Source organism: Neoarius graeffei, chromosome 21, assembly GCF_027579695.1.
Source record: "Neoarius graeffei isolate fNeoGra1 chromosome 21, fNeoGra1.pri, whole genome shotgun sequence".
Taxonomy (NCBI): Eukaryota; Metazoa; Chordata; class Actinopteri; order Siluriformes; family Ariidae; genus Neoarius; species Neoarius graeffei.
Genome location: NC_083589.1, coordinates 62,990,739 through 63,013,881, shown reverse-complemented (window position 1 = coordinate 63,013,881; position 23,143 = coordinate 62,990,739). Strand labels below are relative to the sequence as shown.

Here is a 23,143-nt window from a genome sequence, read left to right as displayed (position 1 = left end):
TATGTTGGGGATGCCCTCAATTGTAAGGGATTTCTACTTCAGTGCTCCTTTTACTTCTCAGCCATGCCTAACATCTCTGAGGAAAGTAAGATCGCTAACTTTCTTTTGTTTCTCACCAGCAAAGTGCTATAGTGGGCTAGCACAGTATGGAGGAATGGAGAGGAGCACATGATATCCTACAAACTTTTCCTCAAATTATTCAAACGAGTGTTTGATCGCAAACCTGAGGGGACTGAAGTCAGCGAGAGTTTACTCACCATCACACAAGGCGCTAGGGGAGTCACAGAATATGCCCTGGACTTCAGAATTTTAACGGCAGCCAGTGGATGGAATGAGCTGGCTTTTAAGGCGATGTTTTGCCAAGGTCTTCGCCCTGAAATTCTAAGCGAACTGGCATGTAGAGATAAACACCTTACCTTGGACTCCCTCATTGATCTAGCTATTCGACTGGCTCATCTACTCTCCAATCAACCCTCTCTCAAGGAGGACACCAGACCTGTTCAACATTCTGGTGCCTCCACACCTATGGAGGTTTCACAAACCCATTTGAAATGCTCTGAAAAAGAGGAGGAAAGAGGGGCTCTGTTCCTATTGTGGGAGTTCAGAGCATCTTATCACCCAGTATCCCATTCACCCACCTTGCACCAACCAAGCTGAGACCACTCCCGATTCGGTGAGTCCTGTAAGAAAATTCAACTCAGTCTTTTAAAATACCTGTATTGCTGAAACTGGCATCTTTGACACATGTGCTACTGTATCTGCCTTTGTTGACTCAGGGGCGGAGGGGACTTTCCTCAACTGCTCGATCATCCAGAAGTTCGGTCTGCCCACAACCCTTCTGCAGAGTCCACTCAGCATCAGGACCATTGATGGAGAACCAACAGGGGATGGTTTTGTTACTACTAGCACTGCTCCCATTCATATTCAAGTGGGTGCACTCCATTCTGAACTCATTTCTCTCTATGTGACCACTACCATTAATCATGATATCATCCTGGGATATCCTTGGTTACATCTTCACGACCCAATAAGGAGATTCTCCAGTGGTCATCCACATGTTTTCAGAACTGTCTTCTATGTCCCTAACTCTGTCTCTCCTCTACTTCGGTAGAGAGTCCACAGCCTGATTCTGTGAAGAATGTTCCTGAGTGTTATTCTGACCTGAGGGAAGTCTTTAGCAAGGGTACGGCTTGTGGCTTACCACCAGATTGTCCATACGACTGTGCCATCAATCTTCTGCAAGGTACGTCACCTCCACACAGTCGGATTTATCCCCTTTCTCAGAAGGAACAGACCACCATGGAGGAGTACATTCAAGAAGCCCTCAAACAGGGGTACATATGTTCATCAAAGGTCACCAGCATCAGCGGGGTTCTTCTTTGTGGAGAAAAAAGGTGGAGGTCTCCGACCCTGGATAGACTTCAGGGGACTCAATCAGATCTTTGTCAAATACGCCAATCCTATTCCACTGGTTTCCTCAGCTTTAGAACCACTTCATACTGCCAAGCTGTTCTCCAAACTTGACCTGTGCAGTGCCTACAACCTGGTCAGAATCAAGGAGGGCAACAAATGGAAGACTGCCTTCAGCACTACCGCTGGCCATTTTGAGTACAGGGTAATGCCTTATGGCCTTTCTTCAGCACCAAGTGTATTCCAATGTTTTATCAATGATGTGCTATGGGAAATGCTGGGCAAGTTTGTGATAGCATATATTGATTATATCTTGATCTAGTCTCCCGATGAGAAGAGCCATCTGGGACATGTCAGATCAGTTCTCCAATGCCTGTTAGCAAATCACCTCTACGTAAAAGCTGAGAAAAGCAAGTTCCACTTGCATCAGATCTCCTTTTTGGGTTATGTCATTGGCACAGAGGGAGTCAGTATGGACTCCTCTAAGGTCTCTGCAGTCACGTCCTGGCCAGTGCCCACATCTGCGAAGGAGCTCCAATGTTTCTTAGGTTTCACCAAGTTCTAGCATCACTTTATTAGAGGTTTCACTACCATTGCTTCTCCCCTAATGGCCTTGCTCAAAAAAGGACCCAAATGCCTCCACTGGAACCCTTCAGCAGAGGAAGCCTTCAATCAACGCAAGAATGCCTTCACTTCAGCCCTGATTCTGCAACACCCTGACCCGACCAAGTCATTCACAGTTGAGGTAGATGCCTCTGACACTGGAGTAGGAGGGATTTTGTCTCAGCATTTTGCTGAGAGACCCAAACTCCACCCGGTGGCATTCTTCTCAAGAAAACTCACATCAGCAGAGAGAAACTATGACATCAGGCATAGAGAATTACTAGCCATCAAGCTCACCCTTAAGGAGTAGAGACATTGGCTGGAGGGAGCCACACATCCCTTTGTGATATTGACCGACCATAAGAACCTAGAATATCTCAAGAAAGCCAAGAGACTTAACCCATGCCAAGCCAGATGGGCACTATTCTTCATACATTTCAATTTCACGATTCCCTTTCATCCTGGTTCCAAGAATACCAAGACTGATGCCCTATCCCAAACCTTCAACTCGTCAAATAATAGTCCTGAATCTCACCCCATTCTCTCATCTGACTATTTCATCCAGACCATTACTTGGGACTTAGATCAAGAAACAAAGAAATCTCAACCTTGGGAGAGCCCAGTCAACTGTCCACCAGAACTTCTTTATGTCCCGAAGCACCTCCGAGGGAGACTCATCATATGGGCACATGCGTCCCCCACCATGGGTCATCCAAGCAGCCAGTGAACTTACCAAATGCTGAAGCACAAGTACTGGTGGGAGAACATGTGAACAGAGGGTTAAATATCTCTAAAATGTAAAAATGCTTCCTGTTCTGAGTGTGCCCAGGCTAAAGTTCCATGAACCTCTCCTGCAGGTAAGCTCTGTCCCCTCCCTGTACCTCAAAAACCCTGGTCCCACCTGGCCATGGATTTCATTACAGATCTAACACCATCTCAAGGTAACACCACCATCCTGGTAACTGTAGACAGATTTTCTATGGCTCTGAGACTCATTCCGTAACCTGGTATCCCCACTGCATTTATTATCTATAATGATTATCTAGGTGTAACACACAAAACTGGTTACAAATTTAATACATTTGAAGTTTTTCATACTAATATAATGCATGTAGGCGGCACGGTGGTGTAGTGGTTAGCGCTGTCGCCTCACAGCAAGAAGGTCCAGGTCCGAGCCCCATGGCCGGTGAGGCCCTTTCTGTGCGGAGTTTGCATGTTCTCCCCATGTCCTCGTGGGTTTCCTCCGGGTGCGCCGGTTTCCCCCACAGTCCAAAGACATGCAGGTTAGGTTAACTGGTGACTCTAAATTGAGCGTAGGTGTGAATGTGAGTGTGAATGGTTGTCTGTGTCTATGTGTCAGCCCTGTGATGACCTGGCGACTTGTCCAGGGTGTACCCCGCCTTTCGCCCGTAGTCAGCTGGGATAGGCTCCAGCTTGCCTGCGACCCTGTAGAAGGATAAAGCGGCTACAGATAATGAGATGAGATAATGCATGTAGCCTCAAAAAATAAGTCTACCCAGTTAATTCCATTACTTATTATTTACAGGCCCCCGGGGCCATATTCTGAGTTTCTTTCTGAATTTGCAGACTTTATCTCAGACCTGGTTATTTCCTTAGACAAAGCTTTAGATGTCAGAGATTTTAATATTCACTTCGATAACCCAGAAGACCCTTTGAAAACAGCGTTTGTGTCCATTTTAGATTCAGTAGGGATTAATGAGAATGTCATAGGACCGACCCATAACGGTGGTCACACCCTCGATCTAATACTAGCATTTGGGTTAAATGTAGAAAATATAGTCACACTTCCACAGTCTGAAGTTATCTCAGATCATTATCTCATCTCATTCAAACTATGTCTGAGTAATAATATATGCACCTCACCACGCTACTGTATTAAACGTACATTCACGTCAACTACTGCACAGAGCTTTATAAATGATCTCCCAGAGTTATCAACTTTGATTGGGTCACTGTCAGCCCCTGCAGAACTTGATCAGGCAATGTTCCACTATGCTTTAGCTAATGTAGCTCCTCTTAAAAGGAAAATGGTCAGAGAGAAAAAATTAGCACCCTGGTATAATGATGACACTCGCACTTTAAAACAGACCACTCGAAAATTAGAATGTAAATGGCATCAAACAAAATTGGTAGTGTTCAAATTAGCGTGGAAGGAGAGCTTCCTGAAGTATAGAAAAGCTCTTAGTGCTGCTAGATCAACATATCTCTCCTCCCTAATAGAAGACAACAAAAATAATCCTAGATTCCTATTTAATACTGTAGCAAAATTAACCAGGAATAAGTCCACTATAGACACATGCACACCTGCAGTATGTAGTAGCAACGATTTCATGAATTTTTTTAATGACAAAATTAAAAATATCCGACAAAAAATTCAAACTACTAATTTAAGGTCAGACAATGTAAGTGACCCTGTAGTTAACAATATAACTGTATCAGATCAGCAATTAGAATGTTTTACTCCCCTTAGAGAAACTGAATTACTTTCATTAATCTCAGCATCAAAAGCCTCAACTTGTGTACTAGATCCCTTACCGACACATCTATTCAAACAGATAATACCTGAAGTAATTGAACTGCTTCTAAAAATAATAAATTCTTCTCTTACGATTGGCTATGTACTCAAATCCTTTAAACTAGCAGTTATCAAACCCCTGATTAAAAAACCTGACCTTGATCCCTGTCAGCTGTCCAATTATCAGCCAATATCAAACCTCCCCTTTATCTCCAAGATCCTAGAAAAAGCTGTGGCACAGCAGTTATGCTCATATTTACATAGGAATAACATCCATGAAATGTATCAGTCAGGATTTAGACCTCATCATAGCACAGAGACAGCTCTGGTTAAAGTAGTAAACGACCTGCTGTTGGCGTCTGATCAGGGCTGTGTCTCGCTGCTTGTGTTGCTTGACCTTAGTGCAGCATTTGATACCATTGATCATTCCATTCTTCTGGATAGACTAGAAAATGTTGTGGGAGTTAAGGGAACGGCCCTCTCCTGGCTCAGGTCTTATTTAGCTGATTGCTATCAGTATGTTGATATAAATGGTGATTTTTCTAGACATACTGAGGTAAAGTTTGGTGTTCCACAAGGTTCTGTCTTGGGTCCACTGCTTTTTTCTTTATATATGTTCCCTCTGGGCGATATTATTCATAAACATTGCATTAATTTTAATACATTTTAGTCCATGCTTTCGTTACCTCCAGGTTGGATTATTGTAATGCCTTACTGTCTGGATGTTCCAATAAGTGCATAAACAAGCTCCAGTTAGTTCAAAATGCAGCAGCAAGAGTCCTTACTAGAACTAGAAAATATGACCCCATCACCCCTGTCTTATCCACACTGCATTGGCTCCCAATCACATTTCGTATTGATTATAAAATACTACTATTGACCTTTAAAGCACTAAATGGTCTCGCACCACAGTACCTGAGTGAACTTCTGCTCCTCTATGACCCGCCACGCCTACTTAGATCAAAAGGTGCAGGCTATCTAGAAACGGTACGCCTTTATATAAGCTCTTCCTGGTTTACGCACTTCCTGTTTCCTGAGTTGTTCGCGCCGAGTCCTTTTTCCCGCGAGTGCCGGCGTTAATTACTAATCCTTTTTTAACTTTTTTTCTATAAATAAATTTCCAGTATCCTCTTCATTTTTATTATACTGTCGCTTTCATTTTTGTGCTTTTCACTTTCGCTTTCCTTTTTCTGGTTTTTTTCCCGTTTTTTTCTCTTTCTTTTTTCGGAAGAACGCCGAGACCGGAAGCTTTCTTTTTCTCTCCTCCTGTGTAAAGTCCACAAGCGGAGGCCATCTGATCTGCTTTAATATCAACAGATCTTCATTTAAGGTACGTGAATCTTTTCATCATGGCACACCTTCAGCCTGTTCAGTGTGCTGAGTGCAGGATGTTTAGTCATTCTTCCTCCGTCACTAGCGATAGCTCTATTAGCTTTACTTGTGATAAGTGCAGATTAGTTAGCTCTCTGACGGAGAAGATTTCAGTGCTAGAAGCGCGTGTCCAGGCTTTAGAGCAGGTTAGTGAGCGTGAGAACAGTGTAGTTTCTGTTAGGGAAAGTCTGGACGCCCTAGGTGGAGTTAGCAATCCCCCAACTCCGGCATTAGAGCCCTTACAGCAGGGCGAATGGGTGACGGCTCGGCGGCATAAGCATAGAGCCAAAGCTACCGCTGAGGCTCGCCCACGGGAGCACCACTCCTCTCCGCGTCACGTGTCGAACAGGTTTGCTCTCCTTAGTGATGCACCCACTGAGAAACCTGAAAGAGCTCTGGTTATAGGGGACTCTATCATACGGCACGTGAAATTAGCTCAGCCTTTAGGGGCACCAGCAGCTTTAGTCAGGTGTATACCGGGAGCCAGGGCGCCGGACATAGCAGGTAATCTTAGGGTCCTAGGCAAGCACAGGTTCTCAAAGATAGTTATCCATGCAGGAGCTAATGATATACGCCTTTGTCAGTCTGAGGTTACTAAGAGTAACTTTGTAGAGGTGTTTAAATTAGCGAAGGCGATGTCCGATGCTGTAGTATGCTCTGGCCCCATCCCAATGCGGCGTGGCGATGTAGCTTACAGCAGGTTATGGTCGCTGAACTGCTGGCTGTCCAGGTGGTGCTCTGAAAACAGTGTGGGCTTTATAGATAATTGGGCTAATTTTGAGGGCACTGCTGGCCTGTTAGGGCGGGACGGTATCCATCCCACTCGGGAAGGTGCTGCTCTCATTTCCTGCAGCATAGGTCATAGTCTCAGAACAGGCCTAGTTAATTCCTGACAATCCAGAGCCAAGGCCAGGGAGCAGACAAACAGGCTAAACCGACTGTCTGCTAGCTGCACAGAGTCGTCACTCAGGGCCCACTACATCGAGACTGTGTCTGTTCCCCGAGCTCAACAAAAAGGTAGAAATACTCAGAGAGTTTGTTCCAGTAACCTAATCAATATAAAATTAGATCATACTGACTGTACAGCTGCTGCCAGCACCTTTGATCTAAAGGTGGGGCTATTAAATATTAGATCTCTTACATCTAAAGCACTAATGGTTAATGAACTCATTACTGATCAGGAGTTTAATGTACTGTGTTTAACTGAAACATGGATTAAGCCAAATGAATATATAGCATTAAATGAAGCGAGTCCTCCTGGATACAGTTATATACACCAGCCTCGTCTAACTGGCAGAGGAGGAGGCGTCGCGGTTATTTATAATGATTATCTAGGTGTAACACACAAACCTGGTTATAAATTTAATACATTTGAAGTTCTTCATACTCATATAATGTATGTAGCCTCGAAAACTAAGTCTACCCAGTTAATTCCATTGCTTATTATTTACAGGCCCCCGGGGCCATATTCTGAGTTTCTTTCTGAATTTGCAGATTTTATCTCAGATTTGGTTATTTCCTTAGACAAAGCTTTAGTTGTCGGAGATTTTAATATTCACTTCGATAACCCAGAAGACCCTTTAAAAACAGCGTTTGTGTCCATCTTAGATTCAGTCGGGATTAAGCAGAATGTCATAGGACCGACCCATAATGGTGGCCACACCCTTGATCTAATACTAATATTCAGATTAAACGTAGACAATATAGTCACACTTCCACAGTCTGAAGTTATCTCAGATCATTGTCTCATCTCATTCAAAATATGTCTGAGTAATAATATATGCACCTCACCATGCTACTGTATTAAACGTACTTTCACATCAACTACTGCACAGAGCTTTATAAATGATCTCCCAGAGTTATCAACTTTGATTGGGTCACTGTCAGCCCCTGCAGAACTTGATCAGGCAACTGAATGCTTAGAGTCAACATTCCGCCATACTTTAGATAATGTAGCTCCTCTAAAAAGGAAAATGGTCAGAGACAAAAAATTAGCACCCTGGTATATTGATGACACTCGCACATTAAAACAGACCACTCAAAAATTGGAACGTAAATGGCGTCAAACAAAATTGGTAGCGTTCAAATTAGCGTGGAAGGAGAGCTTCCTGAAGTATAGAAAAGCTCTTAGTGCTGCGAGATCAACATATCTCTCCTCCCTAATAGAAGATATCAAAAATAATCCTAGATTCCTATTTAATACTGTAGCAAAATTAACCAGGAATAAGTCCACTATCAACACATGCACACCTGCAGTATGGAGTAGCAACGACTTCATGAATTTTTTTAATGACAAAATTGAGAATATCCGACAAAAAATTCAAACTACTAATTTAAGATTAGACAATGAAAGTGACCTTGTAGTTAACAATATAACTGTATCAGATCATCAGTTAGAATGTTTTACTCCCCTAAAAGAAACTGAATTACTTTCATTAATCTCTACATCAAAAGCCTCAACTTGCGTACTAGATCCCTTACCGACACATCTATTCAAACAGATAATGCCTGGAGTAACTGAACCGCTTCTAAAAATAATAAATTCTTCTCTTATGATTGGCTATGTACCCAAATCCTTTAAACTAGCAGTTATCAAACCCCTGATTAAAAAACCTGACCTTGATCCCTGTCAGCTGTCCAATTATCGGCCAATATCAAACCTCCCCTTTATCTCCAAGATCCTTGAAAAAGCTGTGGCACAGCAGTTATGCTCATATTTACATAGGAATAACATCCATGAAATGTATCAGTCAGGATTTAGACCTCATCATAGCACAGAGACAGCACTGGTTAAAGTAGTAAACGACCTACTGTTGGCGTCTGATCAGGGCTGTGTCTCGCTGCTTGTGTTGCTTGACCTTAGTGCAGCATTTGATACCATTGATCATTCCATTCTTCTGGATAGACTAGAAAATGTTGTGGGAGTTAAGGGAACGGCCCTCTCCTGGCTCAGGTCTTAACTAACTGATCGTTATCAGTATGTTGATATAAATGGTAATATTTCTAGACGTACCGAGGTAAAGTTTGGTGTTCCACAAGGTTCTGTCTTGGGTCCACTGCTTTTTTCTCTATACATGTTACCTCTGGGCGATATTATTCGTAAACATTGTATTAGTTTCCACTGTTATGCTGATGACACACAGTTGTATGTCTCTGCAAAACCTGATGAGAGACACCAGCTTAATAAAATTGAGGAATGTGTTAAGGACATTAGACACTGGATACTTATAAATTTCCTTCTGCTTAACTCTGACAAGACTGAAGTACTTGTGCTAGGACCACATACAGCTAGAAGTAAGTTTTCTGATTACACAGTGACTCTGGATGGCCTTTCTGTTTCTTCACGTGCAGCAGTAAAAGACCTCGGAGTGATTATTGACCCCAGTCTTTCATTCGAAACTCACATTGATCACATCACCCGGATAGCTTTCTTTCATCTCAGAAATATTGCAAAGATAAGAAATTTAATGTCATTGCATGATGCAGAAAAACTAGTCCATGCTTTCGTTACCTCCAGGTTAGATTATTGTAATGCCTTACTGTCTGGATGTTCCAATAAGTGCATAAACAAGCTCCAGTTAGTTCAAAATGCCGCAGCAAGAGTCCTTACTAGAACTAGAAAATATGACCCCATCACCCCTGTCTTATCCACACTGCATTGGCTCCCAATCAAATTTCGTATTGATTATAAAATACTACTATTGACCTTTAAAGCACTAAATGGTCTCGCACCACAGTACCTGAGTGAACTTCTGCTCCTCTATGACCCGCCACACCTACTTAGATCAAAAGGTGCAGGCTATCTGCTGGTACCTCGTATAGTGAAGGCTACATCAGGGGGCGGAGCCTTTTCTTACAAAGCCCCACTGTTATGGAACAGCCTTCCAAGTAATGTTCGGGAATCAGACACAGTCTCAGCATTTAAGTCTAGGCTGAAAACATATCTGTTTAGTCAAGCCTTTTGTTAATGGTGTTTATGAGGTAAAGGAGTAGATCTGGAGGATCCTCAGACAGAGTGTTTTGGTAAACTGGGATGTATGGATGCTGTCAGTCCCCACTCGCTTGCTCACTCGAGTTTGTTGACGGTGTAGTGGCTGGCTGCTTTATGTCCCGGGGCTCCCTCATGCCTGTGTTACCTTCTGGCTCTCTCCTTTTAGTTATGCTGTCATAGTTAGTTGCCGGAGTCCCTGCTTGTACTCGGTGCAATATGTATACTGTTCCTACTTATTCAGGTGACATTGGGCATACCTAACAACCTGCATTTTCTCCCCCCCCCCAAATCTGTCCCTCTGAGTTACATGGAGTCAACAGGAAATCTTTTGGTGGAGACGGTGGGGACCTCGACTGGCTATCGTAGCCTGCAGGGAATCGGCCGTCAGACTTCTGTCGCATGTCCCAGACCCGGTGAAATGTAACTGAATTGTCTTGGCCAGGCCTAAGGGTCCCGTCTGCATCTCATCATTGCTGAGGAGTGTGCTCCCATCACCCAATCAAGCATCCAGCCAGAGCAGGTCATGATATATTTTTTACCATATTAACATGCCATTGTGTGTTATGCCTGATGTAAAGACTCTCGTCTCTGCGAGCCTACCACACAGATTTAATACTTGTCATTTTTAGGGCATACCTAACAACGTGTTTTCTTTCTCTCTCTCTCTCTCTCCCCCCCCATCCCTCTGAGTTACATGTTGATCCTGGGATTGAGATGCTGGCCTCTTCTGCCCCTCGGACCTGCTTGATCCATCCTGGTGCCCTCTGTCTGGTCGGAGTTTTATCGCCCCACTCCTGTGAAGGACGGCCCCATGAGGACAGTTGAGGGTTATACCTGTTAAAACTGTTAATATTATAGTCAGGCTGTCTGTTGTTGCCCAAATGAGGATGGGTTCCCTTTTGAGTCTGGTTCCTCTCGTGGTTTCTTCCTCATGTCGTCTGAGGGAGTTTTTCCTTGCCACCGTCGCCACAGGCTTGCTCATTGGGGATAGATTAGGGATAAAATTAGCTCATGTTTTAAGTCATTCAAATTCTGTAAAGCTGCTTTGCGACAATGTTTATTGTTAAAAGCGCTATACAAATAAACTTGATTTGATTTGATTTATTAGTTTCCACTGTTATGCTGATGACACACAGTTGTATGTTTCTGCAAAACCTGATGAGAGACACCAGCTTAATAGAATTGAGGAATGTGTGAAGGACATTAGACACTGGATGTTTATTAACTTCCTTCTGCTTAACTCTGACAAGACTGAAGTACTTGTACTCGGACCACATACAGCTAGAAGTAAGTTTTCTGATTCCACGGTGACTCTGGATGGCCTTTCTGTTTCTTCACGTGCAGCAGTAAAAGACCTCGGAGTGATTATTGACCCCAGTCTTTCATTCGAAACTCACATTGATAACATCACCCGGATAGCTTTCTTTCATCTCAGAAATATTGCAAAGATAAGAAATTTAATGTCACTACATGACACAGAAAGACTACTTCATGCTTTCGTTCCCTCCAGGTTGGATTATTGTAATGCCTTACTGTCTGGATGTTCCAATAAGTGCATAAACAAGCTCCAGTTAGTTCAAAATGCAGCAGCAAGTGTCCTTACTAGAACTAGAAAATATGACCCCATCACCCCTGTCTTATCCACACTGCATTGGCTCCCAATCAAATTTCATATTGATTATAAAGTACTACTATTGACCTTTAAAGCACTGAATTTTTCTCGTGCCACAGTACCTGAGTGAACTTCTGGTCCTCTATGACCCGCCACACCTACTTAGATCAAAAGGTGCAGGCTATCTGCTGGTACCTCGTATAGTGAAGGCTACATCAGGGGGCGGAGCCTTTTCTTACAAAGCCCCATAGTTATGGAACAGCCTTCCAAGTAGTGTTTGGGAATCAGACACAGTCTCAGCGTTTAAGTCTCGGCTGAAAACATATCTGTTTAGTCAAGCCTTGTGTTAATGGTGTTTATGAGGTAAAGGTGTAGATCTGGAGGATCCTCAGACAGAGTGTTTTGGTAAACTGGGATGTATGGATGCTGTCAGTCCCCACTCGCTTGCTCACTCGAGTTTGTTGACGGTGTAGTGGCTGCTGCTTTATGTCCCGGGGCCCCTCATGCCTGTGTTACCTTCTGGCTCTCCCCTTTTAGTTATGCTGTCATAATTAGTTTTGCCGGAGTCCCTGCTTGTTCTCAGCACAAAATGTACACTGTACCTACTTATTCAGGTGACATTGGGCATACCTAACAACCTGCATTCCCCCCCCCCACCGTCTGTCCCTCTGAGTTACATGTTAATCCTGAGATCGAGATGCTGAACCTCTTCTGCTCCTCGGACCTGCCTGATCCATCCTGATGCCCTACATCTGATTGGAGTCTCATCACATCGCTCCTGTGGAGGACAGCCCCATGAGGACAGTTGAAAGTCACACTTGGAGGACGCTCTGGACTCTTACAGTAATGCTTTTATGGCTGAGGACTACAGTTGACTTGCTAACTTTAGGACTGTGGTTGTCATAAACAGTTTTTCACTCAAGTTTCCATCAGTGAAGAGTTTGTAACATCAACAAAACTGACTTCATGTTAAAACTGTTAAAAATGTTATAATCACGCTGTCTGTTGTCGCCCAAATGAGGATGGGTTCCCTTTTGAGTCTGGTTCCTCTCGAGGTTTCTTCCTCATATCGTCTGAGGGAGTTTTTCCTTGCCACTGTTGCCACAGGCTTCATCATTGGGGATAGATTAGAGATAAAATTAGCTCATGTTTAAAGTCATTCAAATTCTGTAAAACTGCTTTGCGACAATGTCTATTTTTAAAAGTGCTATAGAAATAAACTTGACTTGACATTTCAAACAGCTGAATTACTATTTCAGTGTGTATTCAGGTACTTTGGCATCCCAGAGGACATAGTCAGCTACCGTGGTCCCCAGTTCATCTCACGATTATGGGCCTCATTCATGGAAAGATTAGGAGTCTCAGTGAGCCTCACATCTGGATATCACCCCCAGTCCATTGGCCAGATGGAACGAGCTGACCAAGAGATTGGGCGTTTTCTAAGGATTTTCTGCATGAGGAACCGGGGGATTGGTCCCAATTTGTTCCATGGGCTGAGTATGCACAGAACTCAAGCAAGCACTCTGCTACCCAACTAACACTGTTTCAGTGCTTGCTTGGGTACCAACCGCCCCTGTTCCCATGGGACGATGCACCCACACAGGGACAAGCAGTTGAAGAATGGTTCTCTTGAAGCCAAGCAATATGGAAGGCGGTTCACCAGCGCATTGAGTCTGTAAACACCAAGTATAAGGAGTACGCTGACAAACACAGAAGTAGCAACCCAGAATTTTCTCCAGGTGACAGATTATGGGTCTCCACGAGAAACCCCAAGGAACCCAACACATGCAGAAAGCTACAGGCTCACTACATCGGTCAATACAAGGTAGTTCAGCATATCAGTGAAGTTTCTTACAGACTAGAGCTCCCACCGCACAGCTGGATAGTCCCCACTTTTCACATTTCCTGCCTGAAACCTGCTATTCAGGGTCCTCTGGCAGAGAATACTCCCATCCAAGATCACCCACCTCTAAGCCTAAAAGGACAGCCAATCTACCAGGTAAACAGAATACTTGATTCCAGACTCAGAAGAGGTCAGACTGAGTATCTGGTAGACTGGGAGGGCTATGGACCAGAGGAATGAAGCTGGGTGGGAGCCAAGGACATTCTGGACCCTCTTCTAAAGCAAGAGTTCCACACACACCACCCTGACAAGCCTGCACCTAGGGGTAGAGGGTGCCCCAGTTAGAATGCAGCTCCCAGAGGGAGCTCCTCGGGGGGTGGGGTGGGGGGGTTTCTGAGTGTCTGAGTGAAAAATACTGTAGTGAACGTGCAGTGTGGAAGAAGAGTCTGGAGACAGAAATCTTAGTTTCTCGGCTGTTAGCCTGTGCTACTTGCTCTCAATAGCACTGGCTTGACTGCTTTATTAGCATTCACTAACACGACTGATGAATGCTATACCGGCTGGAAGGTGACTTCACTGCTGCATTGGTCTTCAAGAAAGCCGAGGACAAGGGCGATAAATTTTTGGTCCCTCCCACTATAAATCCAAATCTGATTGGTTAATTCATCTGTCACTTCCTACATAAACATACACTGTCATGGCCTTCTGTCTAGGCAATGAAGTCCTAACCAATGAATGAGCAGCTCTAAACTCTTCTCAGCCTAGAGACAACAAACAAAACAATCTCACTGGATAACTTGATTTTAATCTTTCAGGACAGTAACCCTTTCACTTCTGAAGCACATTTGATAGAAAATGAGGCCAAATTAGAATTAGAAGAGAATAAGTATAATAAAATGATGAAAGAATGAAAGGAGTTAAAGAGAACATTTGAAATGCTGATATGTTTGGGCTTCTCTGAACACCTTGAAAGCCCTGATGCTTCCCCTCTGCAATAGTAGTTAGCTTCACATTAGCTAACATCCTAGTGCATGAAGAGACTGTCTTTTAGCCACACAGTACAAGAGAACACCTAAGAGTACTGGTGGTGGCATGGTGGTGTAGTGGTTAGCACGGTCACCTCACAGCAAGAAGGTTCTGGGTTCGAGCCCCGTGGCCGGCGAGGGCCTTTCTGTGTGGAGTTTGCATGTTCTCCCCGTGTCCGCGTGGGTTTCCTCCGGGTGCTCCGGTTTCCCCCACAGTCCAAAGACATGCAGGTTAGGTTAATATGGGACGGCCTTGGCACCGAACTCCCAACTGCTCCCTGGGTGCTGTTAGCATGGCTGCCCACTGCTCTGGGTATGTGTGTGTGCGCATGTGTGTGTTCACTGCTCAAGATGGGTAAAATGCAGAGATGAATTTCACAAATGTGTGATGAATAAAGTTGTGCTTTTAACCACTTTGGTGAACTGCTAATGCTAAATCGAGGTAACATAAGTTAATCTAACTTTCATTAGTAAGCTAATTACATTTAAAGTGTAATTAGATGTACTAGTAGTGTATTCACTCACAAACAAACACAGAGAAGTAAAACATTTAACCATCAACACATTTTTCTGAAACAAATGCAATGCTACATTTGACTAAACCACATCACTCCAAATTTCCAGCTACAACCTATGCACTCCTTTTCCAGAAATCAGAAGTGTGAACAAGGTTTATAGGAATGTTAACATCAGAGCAATTGAAATTAGCACAAATTAGCTGGTTATATTGAAAATGCTGACAGTTTGGTGGGTTGAGAAAAGTAAATAAACTCTTAATCAGAGGTGCGTTCAAGTTAGCAAACAGGCAAACGTTTTCAAACAGTTTTTTTTTTCCCTTTGAGTTCACTTCAGATGTGTTTGAACACACGAACAGTCTGAGGAAGAACTTTCCAGTGAACAAACATGGACGCTGGACTAAGGGAGATGGGAGTTGTCGCAGAAAATATACAAGTGGTTAACTCATCTAACTCTCAGTTACACTGATGATTTTTCCAAAAGCCTCTTTTTTTTTCTATGATCTCATTATCAATCCTTAGCATTAGCTAATAACCTTGGTTGTTATTAGCAGCCTTGAGGATTAGTGTCGTTGGAGTATCCTGACCTAGCTAAATTCATAATGGCTGCTAGCAACACGTTCCAATTTAAAAGTTCAAAGTAAACCTGTTCAGTAAATTTGAATGCATGTCAGTAATGTTAGCGGGCTAGCTTGTTGATAAGATGCTTTCCTGGAGGTGTCCATGTTTTTCCCACACTTTGTAGCTTGAGACTTGCAAGTTCAGACTTCCTGTGTTGGATTTTGTCTAAGTTGAGATATTTAAGATTACACTGTCTTAAATTCCTGTCAGAAATATTGTAACATCATATGAGATGAACACCATAACAATGTTATAATTAATACTCAGTTCAGGAACTTGTATTTTTCGATGAGTCCTGACTTTCTGAGTGTTGTGGGCATGTCAATAGCGAAACATCACGATGGTTCTCAATATGAATGAAACAATTTAAGTCATAATCATGCATGTTAACCGTTACGTTTTTGTTTTCTTTCAGTAAGGCAATATACACCCCCCCGGCCACTTTAATAGGAACACGTTGTTGGTTCTAAGATCCCTGTTCTTGGCTGCAGGAGTGGAACCCAATGTGTTCTTCTGCTGTTGCATGCTGAGATGCTTTTCTGCTCACCACGGCTGTAAAGAGTGATTATATGAGTTACTATATCCTTCCTGGCAAAAAAGCTCGAACCAATCTGTCCATTTCCCTCTGACCCTCTCTTATCAACAAGGCGTTTGTTTCCACCCACAGAACTGTCGCTCACTCACTCAGTGTTTTTTGTTTTCTGCACCATTCTGTGTAAACTCTAGAGACTGTTGTGTGTGAAAACCCCAGGAGATCAGCAGCTTCTGAAATACTCAAACCAGCCCATCTGGCTCAAACCAACACCCAGACCACAGTGAGAGAAAGTCACACTGTGAGATCACAGTGTTTCCCGTTCTGATGTTTGAACATTGTGAACATTAACTGAAGATTTGTCAAAGGCACCATGAATACTGGGAATCCGTAGAAACTTGTCCTGGTGAAAGGGAATGAATTTTTAAGGGCTATACTGGATTGCATCCATGCTTCCTATTACAGTAACAGAACACTAGATGGAAATTGTAATTTTTGCTAAAATGTAGATTCTATCAGCTGCTACAAAATAAAATAAAATAAACAACACAACAAATAATTTGCAGCACAAGTCACTCATCCTCAGCGTTTACAGAGAACCCGAGATCCTGAACAAGTGCTCAAGAAGACGCTAAAGTTGGCTGCAAGGCCTTGGGAGGTCTGAAGGATCTGAGTTTGCATAAGCACATATTAAACAGCACGAAGGACGGATCAATCCACCGTCTGAAGTCTCCACGCCATCATTAATCTGACCTGCATTCATTAAAACACACATATTCCATTCAAAGGCGCCGTGATTGTCTTCCTTCCCCCGTTGTTTTTGTGTCGTACCTTATTAGGAAGGCTTTCCTCATGTTCAGAGATGAAATGGCAGAAAAATAAACAAAAATGTGGTTCGCTTGTTTGTCGTTATTCTCATATGAGGGGCTAATGAGGTAAAAACATTTGTGTATTTAAACTCAGGATCACTTCACTGTTTGGATTATTTGGTATCAGGTTAGTAAAATGTTTTTCCCTCGTTCTTCCTCTTCCTCTTCCTCTTATTATTATTATTATTTAGAGATAAATGTCAAGCCCAGGTTTTTAAAGCTGTTTATTTGCGCTGATGCATAACATCGGTTTGTGAAAACAATAAGGCCTAATTAAAGAATGAAAACGTCGCCATTGTGACAAACTTACCCATGTAGTAACACAATTCAGCACAGTGGTGTTTTGAGAATAATAATGAATGTGTTAAATTCGCTTCATTAGTCTCTCAGAAAGGTCTCTGGATTGTTCAGTGATCTGTTGTTCACACTGTGTTGGAAATAATGTTGCTTCTGATTACAAGAATATCCAAATATCCAAAATAATTAGTGTTGGTTCAGTGAAGTGGGTTTTTTCAATAAAGCAGAGGTAATAAACACAATGGGGTGTGCTGCTACAGGAAAATAATCAACACCACCATTACCCTCGCTGACGATAATCATTTTACTACAACTGCATGTCCTGAAGTGTTTTATTCTTCCACAGCAATTTAAGAATGATTACAATTTTCTTATTTATTATTTCTTCTTATTATTATTATTCTAATATTATTTAATGTTTCATTTATTAAAGAATGACATCACACATTTATCCCTTTATAGTTACATTTAATAATATGATACTTCTGTGAAACAGGCGAGTTCCCCAACGAGTCTCTCTACTGAAGTTAATACTATACTAATACTGTCTGTACTAGGCTCTGTTTACTAAACTTTCTGTACTATATTATGTTCTTACATTTGCGCTTTGTGTACTATGCTTTGCATATTTCCTTTACCTTTTGTGTATTATGCTATTGCTTTTTGTACTGTTACACATGCATACTATGCTTTGTGTACTATGCTTACACTTTTTGTACTCTTGTGCACGACACTTTGTTTACTATACTTACATTTGTGAACTACGTCATGTGTACTACACTTACACTTTGTGCATTACGCTTACCCTTTTACATACAATGCTTTGTGTAATACAGTCTGTGTTCTATGTTAATGCTTATGTACTATGCTTACTTTTATGTACTATTCTTTGTGTATTACACTTCTACTTTGTGCACTATGCTTATTTTTTGTTCACTATTCATTGTGTACTATGTTAATGCTTTGTGTACTACACTTCTGCTTTGTGTACTAAGCTTAATACACAAACACATTTTCTATGTGTGTGTGTGTGTGTGAGTGAGAGAGAGAGAGAGAGAGAGAGAGAGAGAGAGAGGCAAAACGACATAAAATTAAACAAGACAGTACTGTGTAAACTCCAACTCCCAGAATTCCCCATGGGAGCTGCTGAGTACACAGGGCTCACCTGTCTTCAGATTCAGTGGGCTTCATTCCCCGTTGGTGTGTGAGAGTGTGTGTTCAACAGCAGGATGAGTCTGCAAACACAGTCATTTAAGAAAAAAAAACACGAGGGTTAGAGTACAGAGAGAGAGAGAGAGAGAGAGAGAGAGAGAGAGGATGTGGGTTAATATGTGTGACTTGGTGAGTGTGGGATGATTACGAGATGAAAGGCGTGATGTGCGGGGCTCATAATGAGACTGCAGGGTGATTAATACTGACACTGTGAGCTGCCTCTAATTACTCTAATTCAATCAGTCCTATTCCACCACACACACACACACACACACACACACACACACACACCGCACAAGTGAGGCTATTGCACACATCACTATTTATTTCTTCTTTTAAATGAAAATGGAGTTCATTTCAGGACAGACTGTGTACAGTGTGTTGTCACAATGGAACAGAATATATATATATATATATAAAAACAAACAAACAAACATACAATCAAACAAACAAACAAACAAACCCAATCCTAAATGTTGAACATCCAGTGAGGAAACACTACAACTTCCCCAAATAGCTGGTGAAAAACTGCTGCAGTAGTCCAAAAAGGACTCGAACTCCATCACTCCCCGCCCCAACCGCCTTCCTCCTTTCTGCCGTATTTAGCTGAAACCCGTTGACTGACGACCTTGTAAACGAGCAGCATAATGCGATACCGCTTCACTCTGTTTCACATAGGATCAGAAAGGAAGTTGTAGCCAATTATCATAATTAAGCCGCTTGATTTGTTCTCAGGCGCGCAGGAAAGCATGGCTGTCATTAGCTAAACTCCTCTGGAACGTTTTCTGGATTCGTCGACACTGGGGTTGCAAACAATGGAAACACTGTGATGCGTTTTTTCAGGACCAATTTTTACTTTCTTTCAGTTTTCCATTTGTCTACTGTATATCCAGATGCATGTATTTTTTTATTGTATGCAAATATACACCGACTTCAGGTTAATCAGAGCTCGTTTAAGGGGATAAAGGGGAGGGAGGATGAATTGCTCTCCATTCACAACCTGTGTGAGACATTGAGCCTTGGTGATAAGAACAAGAGCTGAAGCGTGTGTGTGTGTGTGCGTGTGTGTGTGTGCACATGTGTTTTTGTCTCCGAGTTGCTTCTTATCTTCCTCTCTTTTCGACAGGCCACAATTCTTGTAAGTAAGTAGAAGTGGGTTTCTATGTGCAAAGGGTGTGGAGGCATTGTGTCAATGTGTGTGTCAATGTGTGTGTGTTTAAGGTAAGGGTGAGACGGAGGACTTTAGACAACGTTAGCGAGTGAAAGGCTCTTTGTGAAGGGGGGGAGACGAAAGGAAAGGGGTCGAGGTGGAGGGGAGGCGAGGCCTCCAGGATAATGAACTTCATTGTGTTTTGTTTGAGGAATGCGTCGAGGTATGGTTCAAATCAATGCCCTGCACCCTGCCATTGTCCCCACTCTGCCACCCCCATCTTGCTTTGCAGAACTGGTACACTCTGCCACCCCCTACCACCAGCACCTAATTACACTCGAACGTAAAAAAAAAAAAAAAAAAAAGGTGGGAGAGGGGGATGAAATCAAACTAAGAAAGTATGTAATATATATATATATATATAAAGGGCAGATCTAAACCCTGCTGTATTTGGTCTTAATTAGAACGGACACAAACAGCAGGCTAGTAAATTAGTACCGTAACCGCGCCTGAGCTCGGGAATCAACACAGGCGGACTCACCAGTCAAAGGGCAGAGGCTGAGAGATTAAAAACTGCTTGAGAAGCCGACAGACCACCACCACACACACACACACACACACACACACACACACACACACACACACACACACACACATGCGGCCTCACCTGGCAGGCAGCTTGCTAAGAGGGGGGTAAATAAGGAGGGGGGAGTTGTGCGAGTGAGAAGCTTCAGATTGACTACGTTTAATTAGTGTCAGTGGATCGGTCCCAGCGGAGTCGACTAATTAAAGTCTAACGCGTAGATGTAATTACCTGCAAGCACTGAACATGTTTCATTTAACACGAACCTCCTGTTTGAAATGGCGCTGCTCCTACGCACCGGGCAGGTACAGCCTGCTCGCGATCATACATACAGATCGTCAAAGCTGATGCACAAAAACACCTGGCATTTCTGTTTCAGCTCCTTCTAAAGGTAAAGGTTGATCAAATCATCTGCACAAGAGGGCCAAGGCTTTTCCCCCGTGCATGCGTGAGCACCTGATGAATCAATCCCATTTTTTTCAGACTGAGTACAAGAACAATTCAGACTGAGTATTAATTGATCCGGGATGTCACAGAACCTTTTAATTAACTCAAATTATCTACCAATTAAAAAGAAAAATTGTGCTGAGATTTATGTGCAGTGCTCAGTGTTCACAGAAATGAAGTGCTCTCACTGCTCTGCTCTCGCAAATAACTTTACAAATGAACATGACAACGTTTTCAGGTCAGGCGTACAGAAGTGTTCGTTTTTGGATGAGTATCATGTTATAACATGAAAAGTTGATACTTATACTATTTAACAATTATTCACCAAAGGTGAAGTGAATATCAGTGAATAATAACTGAAACAAAGTCGAGGTTGTTATTCACCGATATTCACTGAACCTGAGGCCGATAATTGTTTTTGTATAAATACACAGGTGATTATTTAAAAAAAATCATACTCAAAAAAATTATTTCAGTCTTCAAAAGCAGCATGTAAATGTAATAACTTTGTGGCACAGATTTGTGTCACTGATCTATGCCGGGTCACATAAAATACTTTGGTTTGAAATCGATTAAATAAATCCCAGTCCCACCTCCCTTTGAATCATTTTAGACCAAACTTTGGAGCATCTTTAGTGCTTTTAGGAACAGCATTTTCTTTCATCATCTGTAATTCTTCCTCACTTGCGGTGACGAAGCGATCGGTCGCTGTTTTGCTGAGTCACTTGAAGTGATTATTGAGAAACAGTCCGAATTTCTCAACCAATCAGAGTGTGTGATTTCCTATAATCACCTGCGAATTTATAGTATAACAAAATAGTTTCATGTTATGACCACAAACAAACTTATCATGTTATAAGAAGATCTTTTTAGGGTGTGAGGGTGTAACATGAAACTCGTGTTCGAACAGGAACCTGTGTTGCGGAGAACAGCTAAACGGATAAATAGAGAAGTATGGCTCATTTCCACGAATGGATTAACTTCATGCTTGGATTAAGACATGGTGAGGTTCTGCTGTTATTGAGGATGATACTGTAATAAATATGCATCAGATAAATAGTATTTTGTCAAAACAAGAAAAGTTTATTGCTTGTATTTTGTAATAATATGAAAATATTGTGTTAGCATGAAAAAAAACATCTTGTTATGACAATAAACTTTTTTCAGGCATGGCAGCAATACTGTTTCATATTCAGCTGAACTCACGCTCTCTATTAAACACACCATTTAAACACTATCAGTGATGTCTGAGCAGGTTACTTGTATTATACGAAAATGATGTAATGCATCCTCTTGATATTTTCACAGGTCTCGGTTTGCAGTCTGCTTTGCTTTCGTGAGTGTGTTCATTAGTATGACAACATACGCACAGTATCACGCCATATTGAATGTTCCTCTCCATCCAACAGGTTTTTTTAATGAGTAAATGATCATGGTATCAATGTATCCCGAATTTAAACCCAATTCCTTGTAAGTGTCTTAATGACAGGAATCATTGTGCAAGACCCCCCCCCCAGCACCAACAAACCAAAGAAAACCAAAACAACAGAGACAATGAAATCGGACCTAGACTACGCCCCTGAATAGCCCCACTGATCTCGCTATTACTAGACCACTTTTCCCAGCGGTCAATGGTGCAGACGGACCTCTAAGCTCGTTCTGAGCGCAGCAGTGGCTCTCCTCTGTACAGTCACTCTGTGGTCGTGTCACATCATTTAAAAGTTCGTTTTAATTGATTTCCACCCCGGGAACATGCTTTTCTGCTCAATGGAAGCCTTTTTCTCGCTGCACGTAACGTACTGTCTGACTGTTTTTTCCCCCCCTGCTGCTGTGTGAATGTGTGTACATCTACGTGCACTTTTTTTAATACCCTTTCCCTTTCTCTCTTTCTTTGGGTTTTGTCGAAAGTGCATTAGCTTCCAAACAGAGTAATGTGCGTTCGATTGTGAATCGATAGCACTCACCTCCCTGCAAGTAGACACGAAGGGTTGGGAAGAGGAGCACGTGTTTGTAAACAGTGCCATGGCAACCATGGCTACTGTGAAACAAGAGTGTTACCTTGAGGAAAAAGTTTGTGTGTGTGTGTGTGTGTGTGTGTGTGTGTGTGTGTGTGTGTGTTTTGTCTGACCAACATTTCAGCTACCTACATGCATGTACTAAGAGGAGAAACAAACCCTGAAAACTCTAATTTCTTGCTGAGAATAGAGACAAAAAGCCCGAGAGCGGTCAGACAGTGATCTCCAGGTCATCAGTGCCCTCTTTATCTTACTGTTCATTCCATTTTTGTCCTATTCAGGATGAAAAAAAAACAGCAATCAGCTTTGCATGTTTGCACTCAAACAATATGTTAAGCGGTCAAGTGCAACGATACGCTGATGTTTAGAGCTGATTAAAAGGCATGACACTACTGTACATGACATTAGCTTTAACACTGTGTCCTGTGAGGAAGACCAAACAAGAAAACAAGTGTCTTTGACTTTCCTTGATGTTCTTTCAACCTAGACTATAGATTAGTAATGTCTCCGA

At 42.4% G+C, this 23,143-nt stretch overlaps 1 protein-coding gene across 2 annotated transcripts in view; it reads right to left on the bottom strand.

Moving 5' to 3' along the window:
• sox5 (SRY-box transcription factor 5) overlaps positions 1-23,143 on the bottom strand; it is a 524,923-nt gene that overhangs the window by 222,955 nt on the left and 278,825 nt on the right. For both annotated transcript variants that reach the window (XM_060903479.1, XM_060903480.1), the window contains exon 4: positions 18,391-18,460. In XM_060903479.1, the coding sequence (XP_060759462.1) occupies positions 18,391-18,416 (26 nt within the window). In that variant the 5' untranslated portion in view covers positions 18,417-18,460. The remainder of the gene's footprint in view (positions 1-18,390; positions 18,461-23,143) is intronic.